This window comes from Harpia harpyja, unplaced genomic scaffold, assembly GCF_026419915.1.
Source record: "Harpia harpyja isolate bHarHar1 unplaced genomic scaffold, bHarHar1 primary haplotype scaffold_39, whole genome shotgun sequence".
In the NCBI taxonomy this organism is placed as follows: Eukaryota; Metazoa; Chordata; class Aves; order Accipitriformes; family Accipitridae; genus Harpia; species Harpia harpyja.
In genome coordinates, this window is record NW_026293320.1 from 909323 (window position 1) to 927653 (window position 18331).

Below are 18331 nucleotides of genomic sequence, written 5' to 3' on the forward strand. Positions count from 1 at the left end.
GGTTCAAGAAAACCACTTTTGCTGATACCTCTGGCAGTGGTTCTTTAAGCCTGTCTGCGACAAATTGGTGTGCTTGGCAGAATTCTAAATCAGGATCTGTGACAGGAGACCTTAGTGCAGCCATACAATATATAAAGGCGGCTTTTAAGAAGATGGAGAGAGACTTTTTACCAAGGTCTGTAGTGACAGGACAAGGGGTAAGGGATTTAAAATAAAAGAGGGTAGATTGGATATAAGAAGAAAATTTTTATGGTGAGGGTGCTGAGACATTGGGACAGGTTGACCAGAGAAGTTGTGAATGCCCCATCATTGGCAGTGTTCAGGGTCAAGTTGGATGGGGCTTTGAGCAAGCTGATCTAGTGAAAGATGTCCCTGCCCACGGCAAGGGGTTTGAACTAGGTGGTCTTTAAAGGTTCCTTTCCAACCAAAACCATTCTATGATCCTATGAGTCTGTGATTCTATTCTTATCAGCTTTCCTCTTCTTAGTATCAGGCAGGTGAGTAGAGGTTCAGAGAGAGGAGAATAGCCCGGGGCTGAGAACACAGGCACAGGGGAGGGCACCCTGCTGTGATCTGCTTCCCAGCCCTGCATCACCACGGGTGTAGATGGCATGGCCTTGCATCAATGCCGTGGTGCTGTCATTCAGGTAGTGGCACATAGTCACCGGACCACTTTGGGAAGCCTTGGGGTGTCTGCCCCCCACCAGCTCTAAGAGGGCATGGCTTTCCTGGAGGTTGGGTGCTTTGTTTGCCTACTGAGTGGAGTTGTGTTTGGCACCCAGGCACCTGGCATGGCACTAAAGGCTTTTCAGGTATTTTACAAGGCACATTCAGGTGCCCTAAACATCTGATGTCATTGTGGGTGGCCAAGATCTCTCCATTCCCCCTCTGGCCCTCAGCTGATGCTCAGGGAGGAGGTGGCTATTCTCAGAGATTTTTCCATCAGGACTTGCAAACACTTGCACATGTCTTGGACCACCTCTGGCACCTCAGTCATCACAAAGTATCTGTATGGGAGCACCTGAGTCCCCAGTGACTAAAGTTAAGAGGCTCACAGCAGGGCTCACACGCTGGCAACTCTTTTGTGCACACCTGAACTGAAGCAGGAGGGTTCCCAGCTCCTCTGGTTCCGTGGAGTCAAAGCGGGGAGCTGAGTCCTGCTTCAACCCAAGGTCTTCCTGGTCAGGATGAGAAGCCTGCATTGCCTCAGCTGAATCCCTGGCCTGCAGAAGGGAAGTCAAGCTCCTCCATGGCCCTGTCTGTGTGTCCCTTTTCTTGTGGGTGAAGAATATCGATGTCCAGAGGGGAACGTTGACACCTGTCACAGAGAACCGCACTCTGGCAGGGCAAACCATGCTGCTGGAATCATCAATCTTTCTCTCTACTGTTGGTGATTACTTCAGGTGTTTTTGCAGCATGCTCCCCAGGGGTGTCCCCAGTGCCTTTCAGGAGCTGTCAGTCCCAGAGCTGCAGAGACATTTTCAGGGAGCCCAGAGCAGGCAGAGGAAATGGTGCCTTGGGCTGGTCCTCTGCTGCTGGGCTGGGCCGGGCTGCTGGGCTGGAGCGAGCTCATTACAAGGAGACAGCACTGCAGAGAGACAGCTCTGCCCAGGAGCAGCTCCTCTGCAAAGCGCAGCAGGGCTGAGGGCACTGCCTGCAGGCACCCAGGGGAGAGGAGTGAGGAAGAGGGAGGTTAAAGGCAGTCAGCAGTTGGAGGACAGAGGAGGGCTTGTTGCAGGACACATCTTCACACGGTAGGTCTCTGACTGCAGGGCAATGCACAAGAGTATCCTGAAGGGATCTCCAAAAGCTGGCACAATCCACAGCTTGTGAGCTCTCTAAGTAAAACTCACAGTTTCTCTACAGCAGACAAGAAGGATGTGCTCCAGAGCAGGAATTCCCTGCTGCACCATCAGAAGGACAAGGCATGACAGCTACCTTTTTCCGGGGATGGCTGCAGGGGTGTGAAGGCATTTGTGCAGGGCACCCCCCTGAGCTGTCCTTTAGAGCAGGGTCCCTCTACCCCAGGGGGCTGTGTACCGGGGCACAGTGATCAGTAGGTCTGCTAGGAGCCTGTTAAAGTGCCTTGAGCCACTGCTCTGCCTATGGACAGCACCCCCTTTTCTGGACCCATCAGATTTGTTCTGAGCTGCCCTTTTGCACCTGCAAACAGGAACATGCACCCAACCAGTGCTCTGCAAACAGGCAGCTTTCTGTAGTTCCAAGATGGGTGAGCAAAGGTTGGGATGGGGTCTGCGAGTGCTGACAGGGAAAAGAAATGGGATAGGAAAACATCTCCCAGGAAAAATATCTCCAGGCAACAGGAATATGATCAGGGGATGAGAGGAAACAAAATGCAGAAATGTTGTGGGAGGGAGCATTCAGAAAATTCTTTATGATGTCCTCCAGTGCAGACCCCTTCCTCTCAGCAAACGCCTTTGGCTCCTCTCCCTCCTAGCAAAGCCTCTGCCCTCAGAGCTGGGGGGTACATGGCATGAACTATCTCCTCAGCAGACAGAGCTCCAGCAGAGCTGTGGGTGCAGCTCTCCAGCCACGTGCCCATTTCCCTCTGCAGAGCTCAGGGCTGAGAGCATCTGCCTGGCAATGCTGGTGTCTGGGAGGAGGTCTGAACAGCTGAGTAAGCAGAACTTTCCTGAGTGCCCAGCTGCCTCCCTGCTTGCCTCTCTCAGCCAGACCCTCACTGCATTTTCCCATGTTTCTCCAGTTGTCTGTGTTGTTTGTATTGTTATTTCATCCTTGCTGTCAGGCTCTCTGGGAATGGGTGTTTCAGCTGCAGAGTTACACTCTGACCTTGTGGGTCCTCCTATGCAGGTGTGTCCATGGAAATGAGGTGTCCCAGCTTTCACCTGTGGGGTTGTAGGAAATGCAGTCTGTGGGGCTGGGGAATGAGCTGGTTTTCCCTAGATTACATGTAATCATTAGAACATTGGCTATCTCTTTGGGGTGGCTTTCCAAGCTGTGAGCTGTCCTTAAGCATGAAAATCTTCACATAGCATCTTTTTGTTATCTGAAAGCCCACAAAGAGAAGTGTGGAGATGCTATGACTGAGGAAATGTTGTTGGGTTGATGAAATGAGCCGTGTGTGTCCTTGGCTAGAAACAGGGTGCTGAGACCTTGAGAAAGGGTGAGGCATTTAGTGGTCTGCAGTGGGTCCCTCTCCTTTCAGTAGTGTCTGCTGGCTTTTACTGGTACCATGGGAGTGTGATCACCCTCCATGTGGGAAAACTGCAAGCACAAGGTAGCTGGGAACAAGCCCAACCAATTCCATTCACTTCTCACTAAGCCACAGTGAATCCCGTTGCCTCTCATGTCTCACAGCTGGTCACTCTGAGTGCAGTAGAAATGCGCACGATTTCTGATTTCAGAGAACACTCACAGGGAAGGATGGGGGAAGTAGGTAAAAAACCCCAAAGCCCCTAAAACTTCTTTCTGCCACCCACTTTCTTTAACACTGGGAGTGCAGATGCTGACAAACCCTCCTGTGTTAGGAGTGATTTTATCTGATGTATTCTGAATATCAAACCCAGCCCCCCCCGCCACATCCCCATATACCCACTGCAGTGGGGCTGGGTCGACTCCTCAAGAGACAATGGGCAGAGGCCCTGCTCCAGCACAAAGAGCCACAGAAAATGAAGCCAAAGACCAAAGGCAGAATGAAAGATTCTCCTAAGGAAGGAAAAAGGGTGGGTGTTTGACAGGGGGAGGGTCTATGAGAAATATCTTTGGTTTTACTCAGAGATGTTTCTGGTAACTTCTCACTGCCTTTTCCTCCTTGGACAGTCCCCTGTGTCCAGAGGACGCATGTGCCCAACAGCAGTTCCATGACTGTGTTCCTCCTCCTGGAATTTGCAGACACGCGGGACCTGCAGCTCTTGCACGTCTGGCTCTTCCTGGGCATTTACCTGACTGCCCTCCTGGGAAACGGCCTCATCATCACCACTGTAGCCTGTGACCACCGCCTCCACACCCCCATGTACTTCTTCCTCCTCAACCTCACCCTCCTCGACCTGGGCACCATCTCCACCACTGTCCCCAAATCCATGGCCAATTCCCTCTGGGACACCAGGGCCATTTCCCACCCAGGATGTGCTGCTCAGGTCTTTCTGTTTACCTTTCTGATGTCAGCAGAATTGTATCTCCTTACCGTGACGGCCTATGACCGCTATGTTGCCATCTGCAAACCCCTGCACTACGGGACCCTCCTGGGCAGCAGAGCTTGTGTCCACATGGCAGCAGCTGCCTGGGGCAGTGGGTTCCTCTATGCTGTGCTGCACACTGCCAATACATTTTCACTACCCCTCTGCCAAGGCAATTCTGTGGACCAGTTCTTCTGTGAAATTCCCCAGATCCTCAAGCTCTCCTGCTCGGATGCCTACCTCAGGGAAGTTGGGGTACTTGCGGTTAGTGTCTTTGTGCACTTCTATTGTTTTGTTTTCATTGTGCTATCCTATGTGCAGATCTTCAGGACTGTACTGAGGATTCCCTCTGAGCAAGGACGGCACAAAGCCTTTTCGATGTGCCTTCCTCATCTGTCTGTGGTCTCCCTGTTTATCAGCAGCGGAATGTTTGCCTACCTGAAGCCCCCCTCCATCTCCTCCCCATACCTGGACCTCATGCTGGCAGTTCTGTACTCCGTGGTGCCTCCAGCTGTGAACCCCCTCATCTACAGCATGAGGAATCAGGACCTCAGGGATGGCATTAGAAAACTGATTACATGGACTTCTATTTAGCTCCGAGAAACATCCCATCTCTCCACAAATGACTGCCAGGTTATTCCACACCAGTCCTGACCTTTTTTTTTTGTTCTCTTTATTGTTATTGTAATTGTTATTCTTAATTTATAATATTCCTACAGTAATTTTTGGATTCCTCTTGCTTCTACAGAGGTATGAACCCCCTCTTTCTTACCTGGAGCCTCTCTAAAGGTGTCTAATGCTTGTTGAGAGCTGAACACATTACAACATCTGTGTAATAAAATGAGATCTCTTCTGTGCTGCGCGTGAACACTGGGCTTGTCTTCCAATGCTGCTGTCAGGAGTTGCTCAGGGTTCTGCATGACTGCAGGAACAAAAGCCTCTCAGTCACCTTGTGACCATGTAGAGATCAAGGACTGGATTTAGGACTCACCCGTCAGTGTCTAGGGACAGTGGAGGCCATGGCTGGTCACTGAGTGACATACCCAAGGCTGTCACATGTCACACGGGGCAGACAACATCATTCTCAAGGGGAAACTGGAGCTGCCTGGAGATCCCCCAGGGTCTCCGGGGACAGAGTGTGCCGGAGGTGGGCAGTGAATGTGAGAGAGCACCCAAGGTGGAGTCACCGAAGGTGAAGTGCCAAATTGGTGTATCCACAGGGAAACAAGGACTCTGCAATCCCAGAGGAGGCAGCAGGGACCATGCAGCAAGCATAAAGGAGTCTGGAGAGTGATCAGTGTCACCCCCATTCAGTGGAGACCCACTCATCTCTAGTGTTGATGCAGACGAAGGCTGTGGGTCACTCAGAATTGCTCTGTCAGAGCTTGCAGGCACTTGTACATGTCTCGGACCACCCCAGCACTGCAAATGCAGCAGGCCACACAAAAGTGTGAGTAACTAACTGCCACCCTCCATCCCCACTGATTAGAGAAGGAGCTCAGACCAGGTACTCGCATGCAGGAGCTTCTTTTGTGCACTTCTGCACTGCAGCAAGAGGGTGGGTCTGTGGGGTGCATGGGGGAGCTGAATACCCATCCCCTCCGAGGTTTTGTAACCAGAGGCTGGATATCTGCGCTGGCTCAGCGGAGTCACTGCCCTACAGAAGGGGAAATGGACCTCTTGCTGTCACTGCCTAGGGACAGAAATGGGGGTTAACAGAGGGGGAAATCTCCATCTCTTTTAGACACCTGTTCTCCGTGAAATCTTGCTCTTGGAATTACCTACCCTCCACTCTTTGGAGAGGGAATTCAAGGATGCAGTGAGAAAATTGATTTCAGAGCCATTTTTCATCTAGAATGCCTTGCCCAGCCCTATGCAGTCATGGCACCCATGGTATCTAAGGGCAGGTCTGCAATCTGCTTGGTTTTTCTTGTTGCGGTCTCTGTCATACTTGCGATCCTACAGAAATGTTTGGATTCATCCCAGCTGTGCTAATGGTGAAACCTGCTGTGTCTGACCTAGAAGCATTCTGTAAATGCTTACAACATTATCACAGCTGGCTCCCCAGTGCTATGTCTTTAAAAAGTGGTGTCTCAGCACCACAGAGACCTTCAGTGCAGGTCCTGAAGACCGGGCTACAACTCAAAAGGTCATGAAAGGACATTGTCATTGAGCTGCACCCTAAAAGATCCTCTGGCTTTCGTTAGGTTCCCCACTGACCTGGAGGATGAGCTCAGCACCCTAGTGTGATCTGTTGGGGACCCACGTCTGGATCCAGGGCTCAGGTGTCAGTGCCTAGCGCAAACAGAGTTGGAGAGTTGTCTCATGCTTACCTGCCTTGGGCTGCCACACGTGCTATGGGCTAATGGCCAACACTCATCCTTTCTGGAGGTGAATCGGGAGAGCTCAGGGGATCTGAAGGGACAGCGTGTGCCCAGGAGTGAGTGGGGAGCTTCACAAAATGAGGGACCACCCAAGGCGTAGTCATAAAAAGGGAAAACACTAGATCCAAGTGTGAAAAGGTAATGGAGGGCTCTGCAATCCCAGGAGAGGCAGCAGGGACCCAGCAGGCACAGGGAGGGAGGCTGGAGAGTGATTCATGCACCCTCAGTAAAAAAACCTTGGCCTGGATCTAGTGTAGCACCCAAACACCTCTCCTGCTTCTGGATTAAATAAGAAAGAGAAATCCATTTCTGCACATGGCAGTTCAGGGCTGGCTGCTCTATGGCTGGATGGAGGGGTCCCAGGATCCCCAGGACCAGGGCTTTTGCACTGTCCTGGGGAGCGGGGCTGGCAGTGGGAATGGGGGGAAGGCAGAGGCTGTCTTGGTGAGGACTTTCCTGGGTACAAGGGAGTCATTGCTGGCCTGCAGTTTGGGGCTGACAGAAGGCTGACATGCCCTCCTCCCTGATGCCCCTCCTCCCCATCTTCCCGGGACTGCTGTTCCCTTCAAAGGAGCTCAGGCTTTGGTGGGAGATCCCAGAGCTCTGCAGGTCCCTGTGGCAGGTACCAGGGAGAGCTGGGAATGGGAGAGCTGGGAATGGGGCTGAGCTTGTCTGAAAAATGGAGACGAGCATCGAGCTCTTCAGTATGACTGGGGACTATGGGCTAACAGCATGGTACTCATGGTGCAGAGCTAGCACTTGCTGGAGAGAAACCAAGTGTAGAAGGTGCAGAAGAAAAGCTCAGTCTGATCCCTTGCTCCCTGGACACAAAGAGAAGCTGCTGCGGGACACTCATCACAGGGCAACCCCTCACATCACTCATCTCCAGTGCTGGCTGTGGGGTGGTACATGGCCAGCTCCATCCTCCGGCACATCTCCATATCCTGGCTAAGGAAAATAGGCCAGCCCAGCATGGCTTGTCTTCTGGACTAGACGCCAAGAGGTCCTGGAAGATGGCTGTGTCCTACGCCCATTTGAGATGCAGCTGGGGTTGGCAGGGACTGGGTGCTTACGTCCCACAGTTTCTGCTAGGAGGCTTGGGAAACTGGGAAGCCTCAGGCAGAGGAAAAAGGTGCTGAATACCTCAGGTCTGTACATGCCCTTGGTTACAAGGTCCCCTGCCCCACTGAGCAGCAGGTACACATTTTCCTTAGCTCCTATCGTGGCTTTTGCTATGGATTTACTTAGAGGAGCTGTTCTGGTTACCCACCCCTTGCTGGTTCCAGCTCCAGCTGAGCTCTAACTAGAGTTGCCCTGACTCTACCCCTGCTTGCACAGACACAGTCTCTGCGTTCCCCCTGGGCAGCCTGACCCTCTTTCACGTGCCTGTGCACATCCACCCAGCAGCCTGAGCTCAGGTGCTCCTGCCAGGGTAGAGGTGGAGGATCACCAGGAGCAGCTCCAGAGGGAGCTCCCCAGGGAAAAGCTGGGCCCAGCCCCAGGGAAACTCTGCCCTGAGCATGAGGAAGGCAGAGGCAGGAGGGCAGGGGTAGGCTGGAAGAAGAGCAAGAGGCTCTGCAAAAGCCCAAGGGAAAACACTGCCAAAGCCCGGGCTTGAGCCAGGGACCTTTAGATCTTCACTCTAACACTCTCCCAGCTGAGCTTCTTCAGCTCTGCCCCAGGAGCCCCAGTCCCCATGCCAGCCACGCAAGGGCATGGAGAGATACAGAAGACGTGTTCCTCAGGGAGGTTCCTGGGAAAAACCGTGCCCAGCCCCGGCAGAGGGGAGCTGGCTTCTCCCTGCCCAGGCCTGCTAGCCAGGCGGTGCCAGGGGCCCATGTCCTGCCACCCCACCTCAGCCCACTCCTGAAATGTTTCATCGCAGCCCCCGAGGCAGCTGGGGCTGTTTGGGGGATCATGGGCAGTCTGTGGCAGAAGGACGGGACATGGGCACAGCATCAGCGGCGCTGACAGTGGCGTGACAAAACCTGCCTTGGGCAGCACAGCTGAGGCACTGGATGACTGATGCCTTCATGGCCAGCTTGGATCCAGGTTTGTGGTGAATGCCAGGTCGATGTTAGGAGTTCCAGGCATCTTGCGGGCTTCCAGTTCAAATGTGATCTTAGCAAAAGCCAGACACATGCAACTACAAAGGCCGAGGGTGGAAAAAGAAGTGTGGGGCTGACGAAAGAGCTCTCTTTGCTGTAGGAAAGCGAGGTCTCAGGGCATGCAGAGTCTGTGCTGGTTCCATGGCTCTCTTGCTTTACTCTTGCAGGAGCAAGACTGTTTTGGTCAAAGGGAGGAGATGACAGGCAGGGTGGGAGAAGACTTGAATACCTCCAGGAATAGGGAGGGCACAGCCTCTCTTGGCAACTGACCTCATGGTGAAAACATTTCTCCTTATCGCCTGGTGCCTTCTCTGCTCCAGCCTGAACAAGCTTTGCTCCCTCCGTCTTGCCTTAGATGGCAAGTGCTCCAGACTGCCCCCAACCCATCGGTCTCATAGCCCTCCGCTGAGCTTGCACCAGCTCATCAGTGTCTTGCCTGCACCAGGATGGGGGACGGGGCACAGCAGACCAAAGCTGGACGCAGTGTTGTCTAGGTGGTCTAAGAAGCTCTGAGGAGAGAGGGATAAACACTTTCCCTCATCTTCTGGCTATGCTCCTCTTCATACAGCCCAGAATGCTGTTGGCTTTCTTGGCTGACAAGGCACACTGCTGGTTCACGTGCAGTTTGCCATCTACCAAGACCTCCAAGTCATTAATAAAGCTATCGAGCAGAAGAGCTCCCAGGACAGGACAGACCTTTGCAGTACTTCACTTGCTCCTGGCTCCAGGCAGAGTGTTACCTGTTCAGGAGGATGCCCTGTCCTCTCTCAGCAGCTGTGGATGAAGCCCCACAGATTTGTATGCGTCAAGTTCTCTCCTGGATCCTTGTGCACTGTTGGGATTTCCTCTCCTCCTTTCCAAGTTAAGAAGAATTTAAAGGTATTTCATAAGAGGAGACAGTCAGACATGAAACTGAGAAGAAAACTACCTTGTCCAAAAAGCTGGAGCTTCCAGGAAGCTTCCAGTTTTAAGGAAATTTTTCAGGAATGGCCACCGGCTCAGTCAAGAGGCACAGGTACTGTCTGCTGTACTGACCGAGCTTTGCTGGAGCTCCTTTCAGGTGTAGGGGGCTGGAGGCAAGGAATTTTTTCCTTTTCCCGCCTCCTCCAGTCAGTTCACGGTGGTGCATGGAGGGAGGACAAGAGATTGACACAAGAAAAGTTCACACCAGAGACAAGGGAAATCTTTTTCCTCATGAGGACAGCCAAGCACATGAAGTGGCTGCCCAAAGAAATAATCCCATTTCCATTCTTGGAGGTTTTCAAGTCATAACTTAGATCAAGTGCTGAGCAACCAGCTCTCACCCCAGAGTTGACCCTGCTGAGCTGGAGACCTCCTGAGGTCCTTTCCAACCTGAGTGTACTGGTTTTGGCTGGGACAGAGTTAAATTTCTTCACAGTAGCTTGTATGGGGCTGTGTTTTGGATTTGTGCTGAAAACAGGGTTGACAACACACTGATGATGTAGTTATTGCTGAGCAGTGCTTGCGCAGCATTAAGGCTTTTTCTGCTCCTCACGCTGCCTTGCCAGCAAGTAGGCTGCAGGTGCAGAAGAAGTTGGGAGGGGACACAGCTGGGAGAGCTGACCCCAACTGACCAAAGGGATATTCCATACTGCATGATGTCATGCTCAGAAATAAAACTGGGGAGGTAGAGGTCAGAAGCAGCTGCTGTTGCTTGGGGATTATATGGGCATTGATTGGTCGGTGGTGAGCAATTGTCTTCTTTTGCATCACTTGTTTTTCTTGGGTTTTATTTTCCTCTTTCTTTGAGGGGTTATTTGGTTGTTTTTTTCTTTTTTTTTTTTTTTTTTTTTAGCAAGTTCATCACTAAGATTGCCAAGTAGAAACAACAGCATGGAGAGAGGGCAGGGGAAAAGTCCAGGATGCCGGTGGGTTGTTCCTTGTGAGGCCCTGTCAGCTGTAGCAAAGTGAGAGTCCATCAGGACAATGGGCATCGTGAAGCCATCAAGACAACCAGAGCATAGGGGAGGGCAGTGGAGATGCAGGTAATGGTGACATGATTGGGACCTCAGCTCTGTTAGGGGGCAGCGAGGGACAACTGCTCTGGAAGGCAGAGCTAGCTGGGAAGTGAGGGGTATCCCCAGGTGAGCAGGGAGGGGGCCTCACCAGCCTGAGCTGCCAACAAGGGAGCAGGGCAGGCCAGGGGGCTGGCAGCTGGAGGCAGTTCAAAGCCCAGATCATCTGGCGAGGTTCTGATGATGGAGCAGGTCCAAGGTCAAGCCAGGAAGTTGATCCACAGGTTGGGGTCAGGATGAGGCCTGGTAAGGGTTACTGGGGTCAAGCACAGCCCAGAGCTGCCTCCTCTGCAGCAGGACCTCAAGTAGAGGAGCGTAGTGCCTGCATCTCTCCCCCATTGTGCACCTTGCCCTCTGCCGGAGAAAGGGGCTGAAAGAGACTGCCCTGTGATGCTGCTGTGGAAGGTGGTGTGCACAGCTGGGGAAGGTGAAGGGTCTCCTGGGTGCCCATCTGTCTGTCCCTCGGCAGGAGGATGACACTATTGCTCCTTGTTTTCCCCATCTGTGCCTGCTGCTCTTGTTCTAGCTCCCAGGCTCTTTGGGACGGGGCGTTCAGTCGCATTTCAGACACTTGACCCTGTTGGTCCTGGCATGGAAGTGTCTGCCTGGAGGTGCCCAAGCCCCCTTCTAACCTGTGGGGCTCCAGGCAATGTAGTCCATGGGGCTACGTCTATAGCCTACATCATATGGCTATGAGTCCTACGTCTTCTTTAAACCAACACTGTGTTATTGTCTTCTTGTGGGACTCCTGCCAGGCTGTAGGTTGCCCTCCAGAAAGGCACAGCTCTCCCTTTGTGATATCTGTGATACCATTGTGGTATCGGAGAGTCCTTGGTTTGGTCATCCGAGGCAGGATACTTATGCATCACACCTTCTTTGTTACTTTCTCCATGTCTAGGCTAAGAAAGGCAGAGGAGTTGGGAGATCTGCACTTTGAAACTGCACTCCTTTTTTAGCACAGTACAGTTTCTGTTTTGGCGGGTAACTCACAAGTGTGACTGCTGTTTAGCTGAGAGCACATGGCAGCACAGGACAAGCCTTATGGTCAGATCAACTTCTGACTGCAGGAAACTACACCTCCATGGGTCTCTGCTTTCACTGAGAGCAACAGAAAGGATTTCTACCCCTGCAGAGAACATCTTTCCAGGGTGATGGGGGCATCTCATAAGTAATTAAAGGTAGAACTAGGCCCCTCTGCCACATTCCATGTTGTAGAGAACAGCGTGTGAGGAGCTGCCTCTGTGGATGCACAAGTGCATCAAAGCTGCTCACCTCCATTCCCCATGGAGTGACTGCAGAAACGGTACAGACAACACACTGGTGTGAGGACAGGGTCTGTCTCATTGGAATGAAGACCCCTGGAATGGGGTGGGTGACCCCTGACTTCTCATCCCTAGTTATCTCCTGAAGCTGGAGTGGGACCTGGTGGGGATCAGCATGGCGGTTATAGACACAGGTTTAGGCCCACAAGTCCAACAACCTCCAACTACTGCAAATGGGGAGTCTGCTGAAAACCAATCGATATCATTGGGCCAAAGAGAAGGATGTCAGAAATTCAAGGCTGGCCTAGGGGAGATGATACTGTCTTTGTCTACAGCTAGCTTCTGGGATGGTGCAGAGGAGGATGAGTCAGACTCTTCCCAGGTGGGCACAGTGGAAGGATGAGAAGCCATGGGAAAAAGTTGGGCCATGGGAAATTCTGACTAGGCTTAAGAGAAAAGAACCTGCACTATAAGGTCTGTCTGGCACTGGGAACATGCACCCAGAAAGGCTCTGGGATCTCCACAATGGAGACAGTCAAGCCTTAACTACATATAGTGCCATCAGGTTTTTTGGATTATAACGGATGACTACCAAATACAGGTAGAAAAGGAAGCCTGGGCAGCAGCACCCAAGGTGTCCAACATTAGAGGAGATCAGTCTCATCCCTGTCTTCACCGATGATAGAGCCACATGTACTTTATACCCTGCAGGGAATGAAAAATGAGTGGGTCTAGGTATTGCAGAGTCTGCTTGAAGATGCTCCTGTGTCCAGATATATTGGGCTTAGTGCCCGTTTGGCTATTCAAAAAAGACCATTTCATTCGCTTTGTCTGTTTTTTCCCTCTGTGAACCAGGGGAGCTCGTGACTTCAACGTGTGACTTGCTGTGTGCAAAGAGTGGATATGGACAGATAGAGTCCAGGGCAGGGAGTGTTTTGGGGGGGTCCTGGGATCTCTGCTTACTCAAAAATTTGGGTTTTGTTTGTCTAAGGCTATCTGCTGTGGGAAGTGAACTTCACAGGAGGTAACGTGGACTTAATATACAGCCGCTGAGTGTATTACATCACTGCGTGTCTGTGTGCAGCTCGTTCTCCAAGCAGGAGGGAGTTGGTGCCCACGGGCTGAAACATGCAGCTACAGACTTCAGTGAAGAAAGCTCAGATTTGAACAAGGCTGCTGTAAGTGCCAGGTGGTTGAGAGAAAAGGTGGGGCTGGGGGTAGGGATGAAGAATGACCATAGATTGTTAAGACGGAAAGGGTCTTGATCTTTGTAATCATTCAAACTCCATTAGGAGGATCAATATGAATTGAGGATTTCTGATATTATATGATGCATGAGCAGAAAATTAAAGAAAAGCGGGGGGAAAAAAAGTATTCTTTCTTATTGTTTAGTATTGAATCTTTCCACTTTGACTACATTCCTGAAATGTCTGTAATTAACCACATAAGAATTGAAGACCTAAAGGAAAATTATGCACAGAGCCTTGGTTCGTTAGGGAGTTTTCATGTTAATGAGCCCTCTGGTGCCAAGTTCCTGAACTGCAGATGCTGAAAGATTGAACAAGCCTCTCAAGAAGTAAAAGTCAGCATCAAACTTCCAAGTTTCTGAGGGTGTTAGTGGGCTCCACTGAGGAACATCACTGAAGAGACCGTGGAGGGAATGACCAGACAAGGAGACCGTCCCTGGGGGCTGGTGAAACAGGAAGTCGGAGACACTGGTTACAGGTGGAAGATCAATTGTGGAGGTGGCTGTGAAAGCCCTAAATGTGTTTCACCAAGCAGGATGGCCAAGCCCTGACCCCCATGCACCCGGGAAGGGTGATCCGTTCCTTCATGGGATGCTTACAGCTCTTCCTGGGAGCAGTTTGAGGTGGGGGGGTGTGATGCTGTGATGGGTTAATCCTGGCTGGACGCCAGGTGCCCACCAAAGCCGTTCTATCACTCCCCCTCCTTCTCAGCTGGACAGGGGAGAGAAAATATAACACAGAGCTTGTGGGTCAAGATAAGGACAGGAGAGATCACTCACCAATTACCGTCACGGGCAAAACAGACTCAGCTTGGGGAAAAATAACTCAATTTATTACAGATCAACCAGAGTAGGGTAATGAGAAATAAAACCAAATCTCAGAACACCTTCCCTCCACCCCTCCCTTCTTCCCGGGCACAACTTCACTCCCGGATTCTCTACCAACCCCCCAGCGGCACAGGGGGACGGGGATGGGGTTTATGATCAGTTCATCACACGTTATTTTCTGCCGCTTCATCCTCCTCAGGGGGAGGACTCATCACACTCTTCCCCTGCTCCAGCGTGGCCCACCCACGGGAGACAGTCCTCCATGAACTTCTCCAACGTGTGTCCTTCCCATGGGCTGCAGTTCTTCACGAACTGCTCCAGCATGGGTCCTTTCCACGGTGTGCAGTCCTTCAGGCACAGACTGCTCCAGCATGGGTCCCCCACGGGGTCACAAGTCCTGCCAGAAAACCTGCTCCGTGGGCTCCTCTCTCCACAGATCCGCAGGTCCTGCCAGGAGCCTGCTCCAGCGTGGGGTTCCCACGGGGTCACAGCCTCCTTCGGGAACCCACCTGCTCCGGCGTGGGGTCCTCCACGGGCTGCAGGTGGATATCTGCTCCACCGTGGACCTCCATGGACTGCAGGGGGACAGCCTGCCTCACCATGGTCTTCCCCACGGGCTGCAGGGGAATCTCTGCTCCGGCGCCTGGAGCATCTCCTCCCCCTCCTTCTTCACTGACCTTGGTGTCTGCAGGGTTGTTTCTCTTATATGTTCTCACTCCTCACTCCGGCAGCCAATTACCGTCTGTCACAACTTTTTTTTTCCTTCATAAAAATGTTATCACAGAGGCATTACCACTATCGCTGATTGGTTTGGCCTTGGCTGGCGGCGGGTCTGTCTTAGAGCCGGCTGGTATGGGCTCTCTCGAACACAGGGGAAGCTTCCAGCAGCTTCTTACAGAAGCCACCCCTGTAACCCCCCGCTACTAAAACATTGCCACACAAAGCCAAAACACCTACCCACGCAGGCGGGGTAGACCTGGCCTCGCTGCCTGCGCGGGCGGGGTAACCCTGGCCTCCCTGCTGGCGCCGGCAGGGTAGACCTGGCCACCCTGCCGGCGCCGTGTGGGTAGACATGGCCTCCCTACCCGTGCGGGCAGGGTAGACCTGGTCTCCCCACCCGCGCGGGCAGGGTAGATCTGGACTCCCTACCGGAGCCAGCGGGGTAGACCTGGTCTCCCAAACCGCGCCAGCGAGGTAGACCTGGCCTCCCTACCTGCACAGGTGGGGTAGACCTGGCCTCCATACCGGCACCAGAGGCATAGACCTGGCCTCCCTACCCACGTGGGCCTCGTAGATGTGGCCTCCCTGCCGGCTCCGGGGGGGTAGACCTGGCCTCTCTACCCACGCGGGCAAGGTAGACCTGGCCTCCCTGCTGGCGCAGGTGGGGTAGAACGGTCCTCCCTACCCGCGCAAGTGAGGTAGACCTGGTCTCCCTACCCACGCGGGCGGGGTAGACCTGGCCTCCCAACCGGGGCGGGCACGGTAGACATGGCCTCCCTTCCTGCGCTGGCGGGGTAGACCTGGCCTCCCTTCCCACGTGGCCAGGGTAGACCTGGCCTCTCTACCCACGCGGGCGGGGTAGACTTGGCCTCCGTGCCGGAGCCGGCACGGTAGACCTGGCCTCCCTGCCAGTGCAGCCGGGGTAGACCTAGCCACCCTACACGCGTGGGTGGAGTAGACCAGGACTCCCTGCCGGGGCCGGTGGGGTAGATCTGGCCTCCCTACCCGCGCTGGCGAAGAAGAACTGGCCTCCCTACCTGTGCAGGTGGGATAGACCTGGCCTCCATTCTGGCACCAGCGACATAGACCTGGCCTCGATACCCAGGCGGGCGTGGTAGACGTGGCCTTTCTGCTGGCACCGGGGGAGTAGACCTGGCCTCTGTACCCATGCGGGCAGGGTAGACCTGGGCTCCCTGCCGGCGCAGGTGGGGTAGACCTGTCCTCCCTACCCGCCCAAGTGGGGTAGTCATGGTCTCCCTACGCGTGCGGGCGGGGTAGACATGGCCTCCCTGCCGGCGCCGACAGGGTAGAGCTGGCCTCCCTGCCCTCGCGGGTGGGGTAGACTTGACCTCCCTGCTGGAGCCGGCGGGGTAGACCTGGCCTCCCTGCCGGCGCAGGTGGGGTAGACCTGGCCTTCCTGCTTCGCCGCCAAGGTAGACCTGGCCTCCCTACCCGCGCGTGTGGTGTGGGCCTGGCCTCCCTACCCGCGTGGGCGGGGTAGACCTGCCCTCCCTGCCGGTGCCGGCGGGGTACATCTGGCCTCCCTATCCGCGCAGGCGGGGTAGACCTGGCCTCCCTGCTGGCGCCGTCGGGGTAGACCTGGCCACCCTACCTGCGCGGGCGGGGTAGACCTGGCCTCCCTGCCAGAGCCGGTGGGGTAGACCTGGCCTCCCTACCCACACGGGCGGGATAGCCCTGGCTTCCCTTCCCGCTCAGGCAGGGTAGACCTGGTCTCCCTGCCGGCACCGACAGGGTAGACCTGGCATCCCTACACGTGTGGTGGGGTAAACCTGGCCTGCCTGCTGGTGCGGAGGAATAGACCTGGCCTCCCTGCCGGACCCGGAGAGGTAGTCCTGGCCTCACTACCTGCGCGGGCAGGGTAGACCTGGCCTCTGTACCCGCGCAAGCCGGGTAGACCTGGCCTCCCTGCCTTCGAGGGCGGGGTAGACCTGGCCTCTTTGCCCGCACAGGCGGGGTACACCTGGTCTCCCTGCCAGCGCCGGCGGGGTAGACCTGGCCTCCCTATCCACACTGGCTGGGTAGACCTAGCCTCACTACCCGCGCGTGCGGGGTAGACCTGGCCTCCCTACATGCGCAGGCGGGGTAGTCTTGTCTTCCCTGCTGTCTCCGGTTGGGTAGTCCTGGCATCCCTACCTTGGCGGGCGTGGTAGACCTGGCCTCACTGTGGGATACTTGGAAAGTAATGGGCACATAATGAACAATCCAGACACGATAGAATTGATCAATTTGTGAGCCAAGGATGTTTTGTAGGCAGCAGGCTTCAAGGACGCTTTGCTTGTGGACACATATTTAGCTAACGGTAGTAAGAGCATTCCAGACACCTTTAGAATGCGTTGAACAGCATAAACAAGAAGACAAAAAAAGAAGGATGCCAATTAGAAGAACACAGGTGCGCATTCCACGATAAAGGGAACTTGGCACAAAGAACCTCAATTCGGCAGCTTATCTTGACCAATTAGACTGAGACAAGTTTCGCATGTTTTAGTTAATACAACCAATTATGCCTTATGTTTATGCACATGTACAGTGTTGATATAACCAATCATTAGGTGTAACTAGGCACGTGGACAGCTCATGCTAACCAATCTCTAATTTGCTTCTGCGTGAACAGTAACTAGAATGAACATATAAACCGAGCTATCTTGGCAATAAAGTGGCATCTGCTTGATCATATTGATTGTGCGCAGTGTCCGTGACTTCCGCATCAACAAGTGGCGCCCGAACAGGGACCCTCGGATCGGTGTTGAATTCTACGACAGGAGCCGACGGAGAGAGGGTGCGGAAGCCGGCCGTAGGCGAGTGCTGCCCCAGCACTTGGGAAAAAAAAACGGTACCGTCGTGGAATCTCGTCCTGATCAGGCGAGCGGCCGGGGAGGAGATGGGGTCCACTATGTCCAAGGAAGAGGCAGTAGTGGTTAAGCTCCTCCAACATATGCTCTCTACGAGAGGATTAAGTTAATGACTCGTCTACCCTGAAAGTCCTGTTACTATGGGCGAGAGAAAAAGGCTTACTCCCTATCTTTGGAGATGCTTTTGGCATCCCTACTTGGTAAATGATAGGGCAAGAATTATGGCATAACATAAGTTCAGGTTCAAAAGAGGCGAGCAGATATTCCACCATGTGGAAGTTAATTATAGAAACTTTAAAAGATATGAAAGCTGAACGTTCGGCAGTAGCTTCTGCTTTTGCCGCACTGCAGCCCAAAGGGCCACAAGGGATGCCATCCCTGGTGAGCTTCACCTTTGTGCCACCACAAATTCCAGCTGTTGTTCCAACCCATGTATCTGGCGCAGGGGTTAGTGCAGTCAGTAAATCTGCAGTAGCAGATCCAGAGCCCAGAGATCAGCCCTTGGAAAAAGCCGACAGCCTGGCAGAATTTCCACCACCACCACCAGAAGAGACGGAAAACAACTTAGTCTCTAATTCTCGTCCTTCATCACCTAAACCAGTTGCGTCATCCCTGTATCCACCACTGCTACCATCCACTCCTCCATCCCCGCTCAAGGGAAAGGAGGAACGGGCAATAGGTTCGGGGGATCAGCAACTAAAAGAACTGTTACAAAGGCTG

The 18331-nt window shown here is 53.5% G+C and overlaps 1 protein-coding gene across 1 annotated transcript; it reads left to right on the plus strand.

Annotated features, from left to right (window-relative positions):
- The first annotated feature begins 3830 nt into the window (after positions 1-3830).
- On the plus strand, positions 3831-4751 carry LOC128138338 (olfactory receptor 14J1-like). The gene has a single exon (XM_052779634.1). The coding sequence runs from the start codon at positions 3843-3845 to the stop codon at positions 4749-4751; it is 909 nt and encodes a 302-aa protein (XP_052635594.1). The 5' UTR covers positions 3831-3842.
- The last annotated feature ends 13580 nt before the right edge of the window (positions 4752-18331 follow it).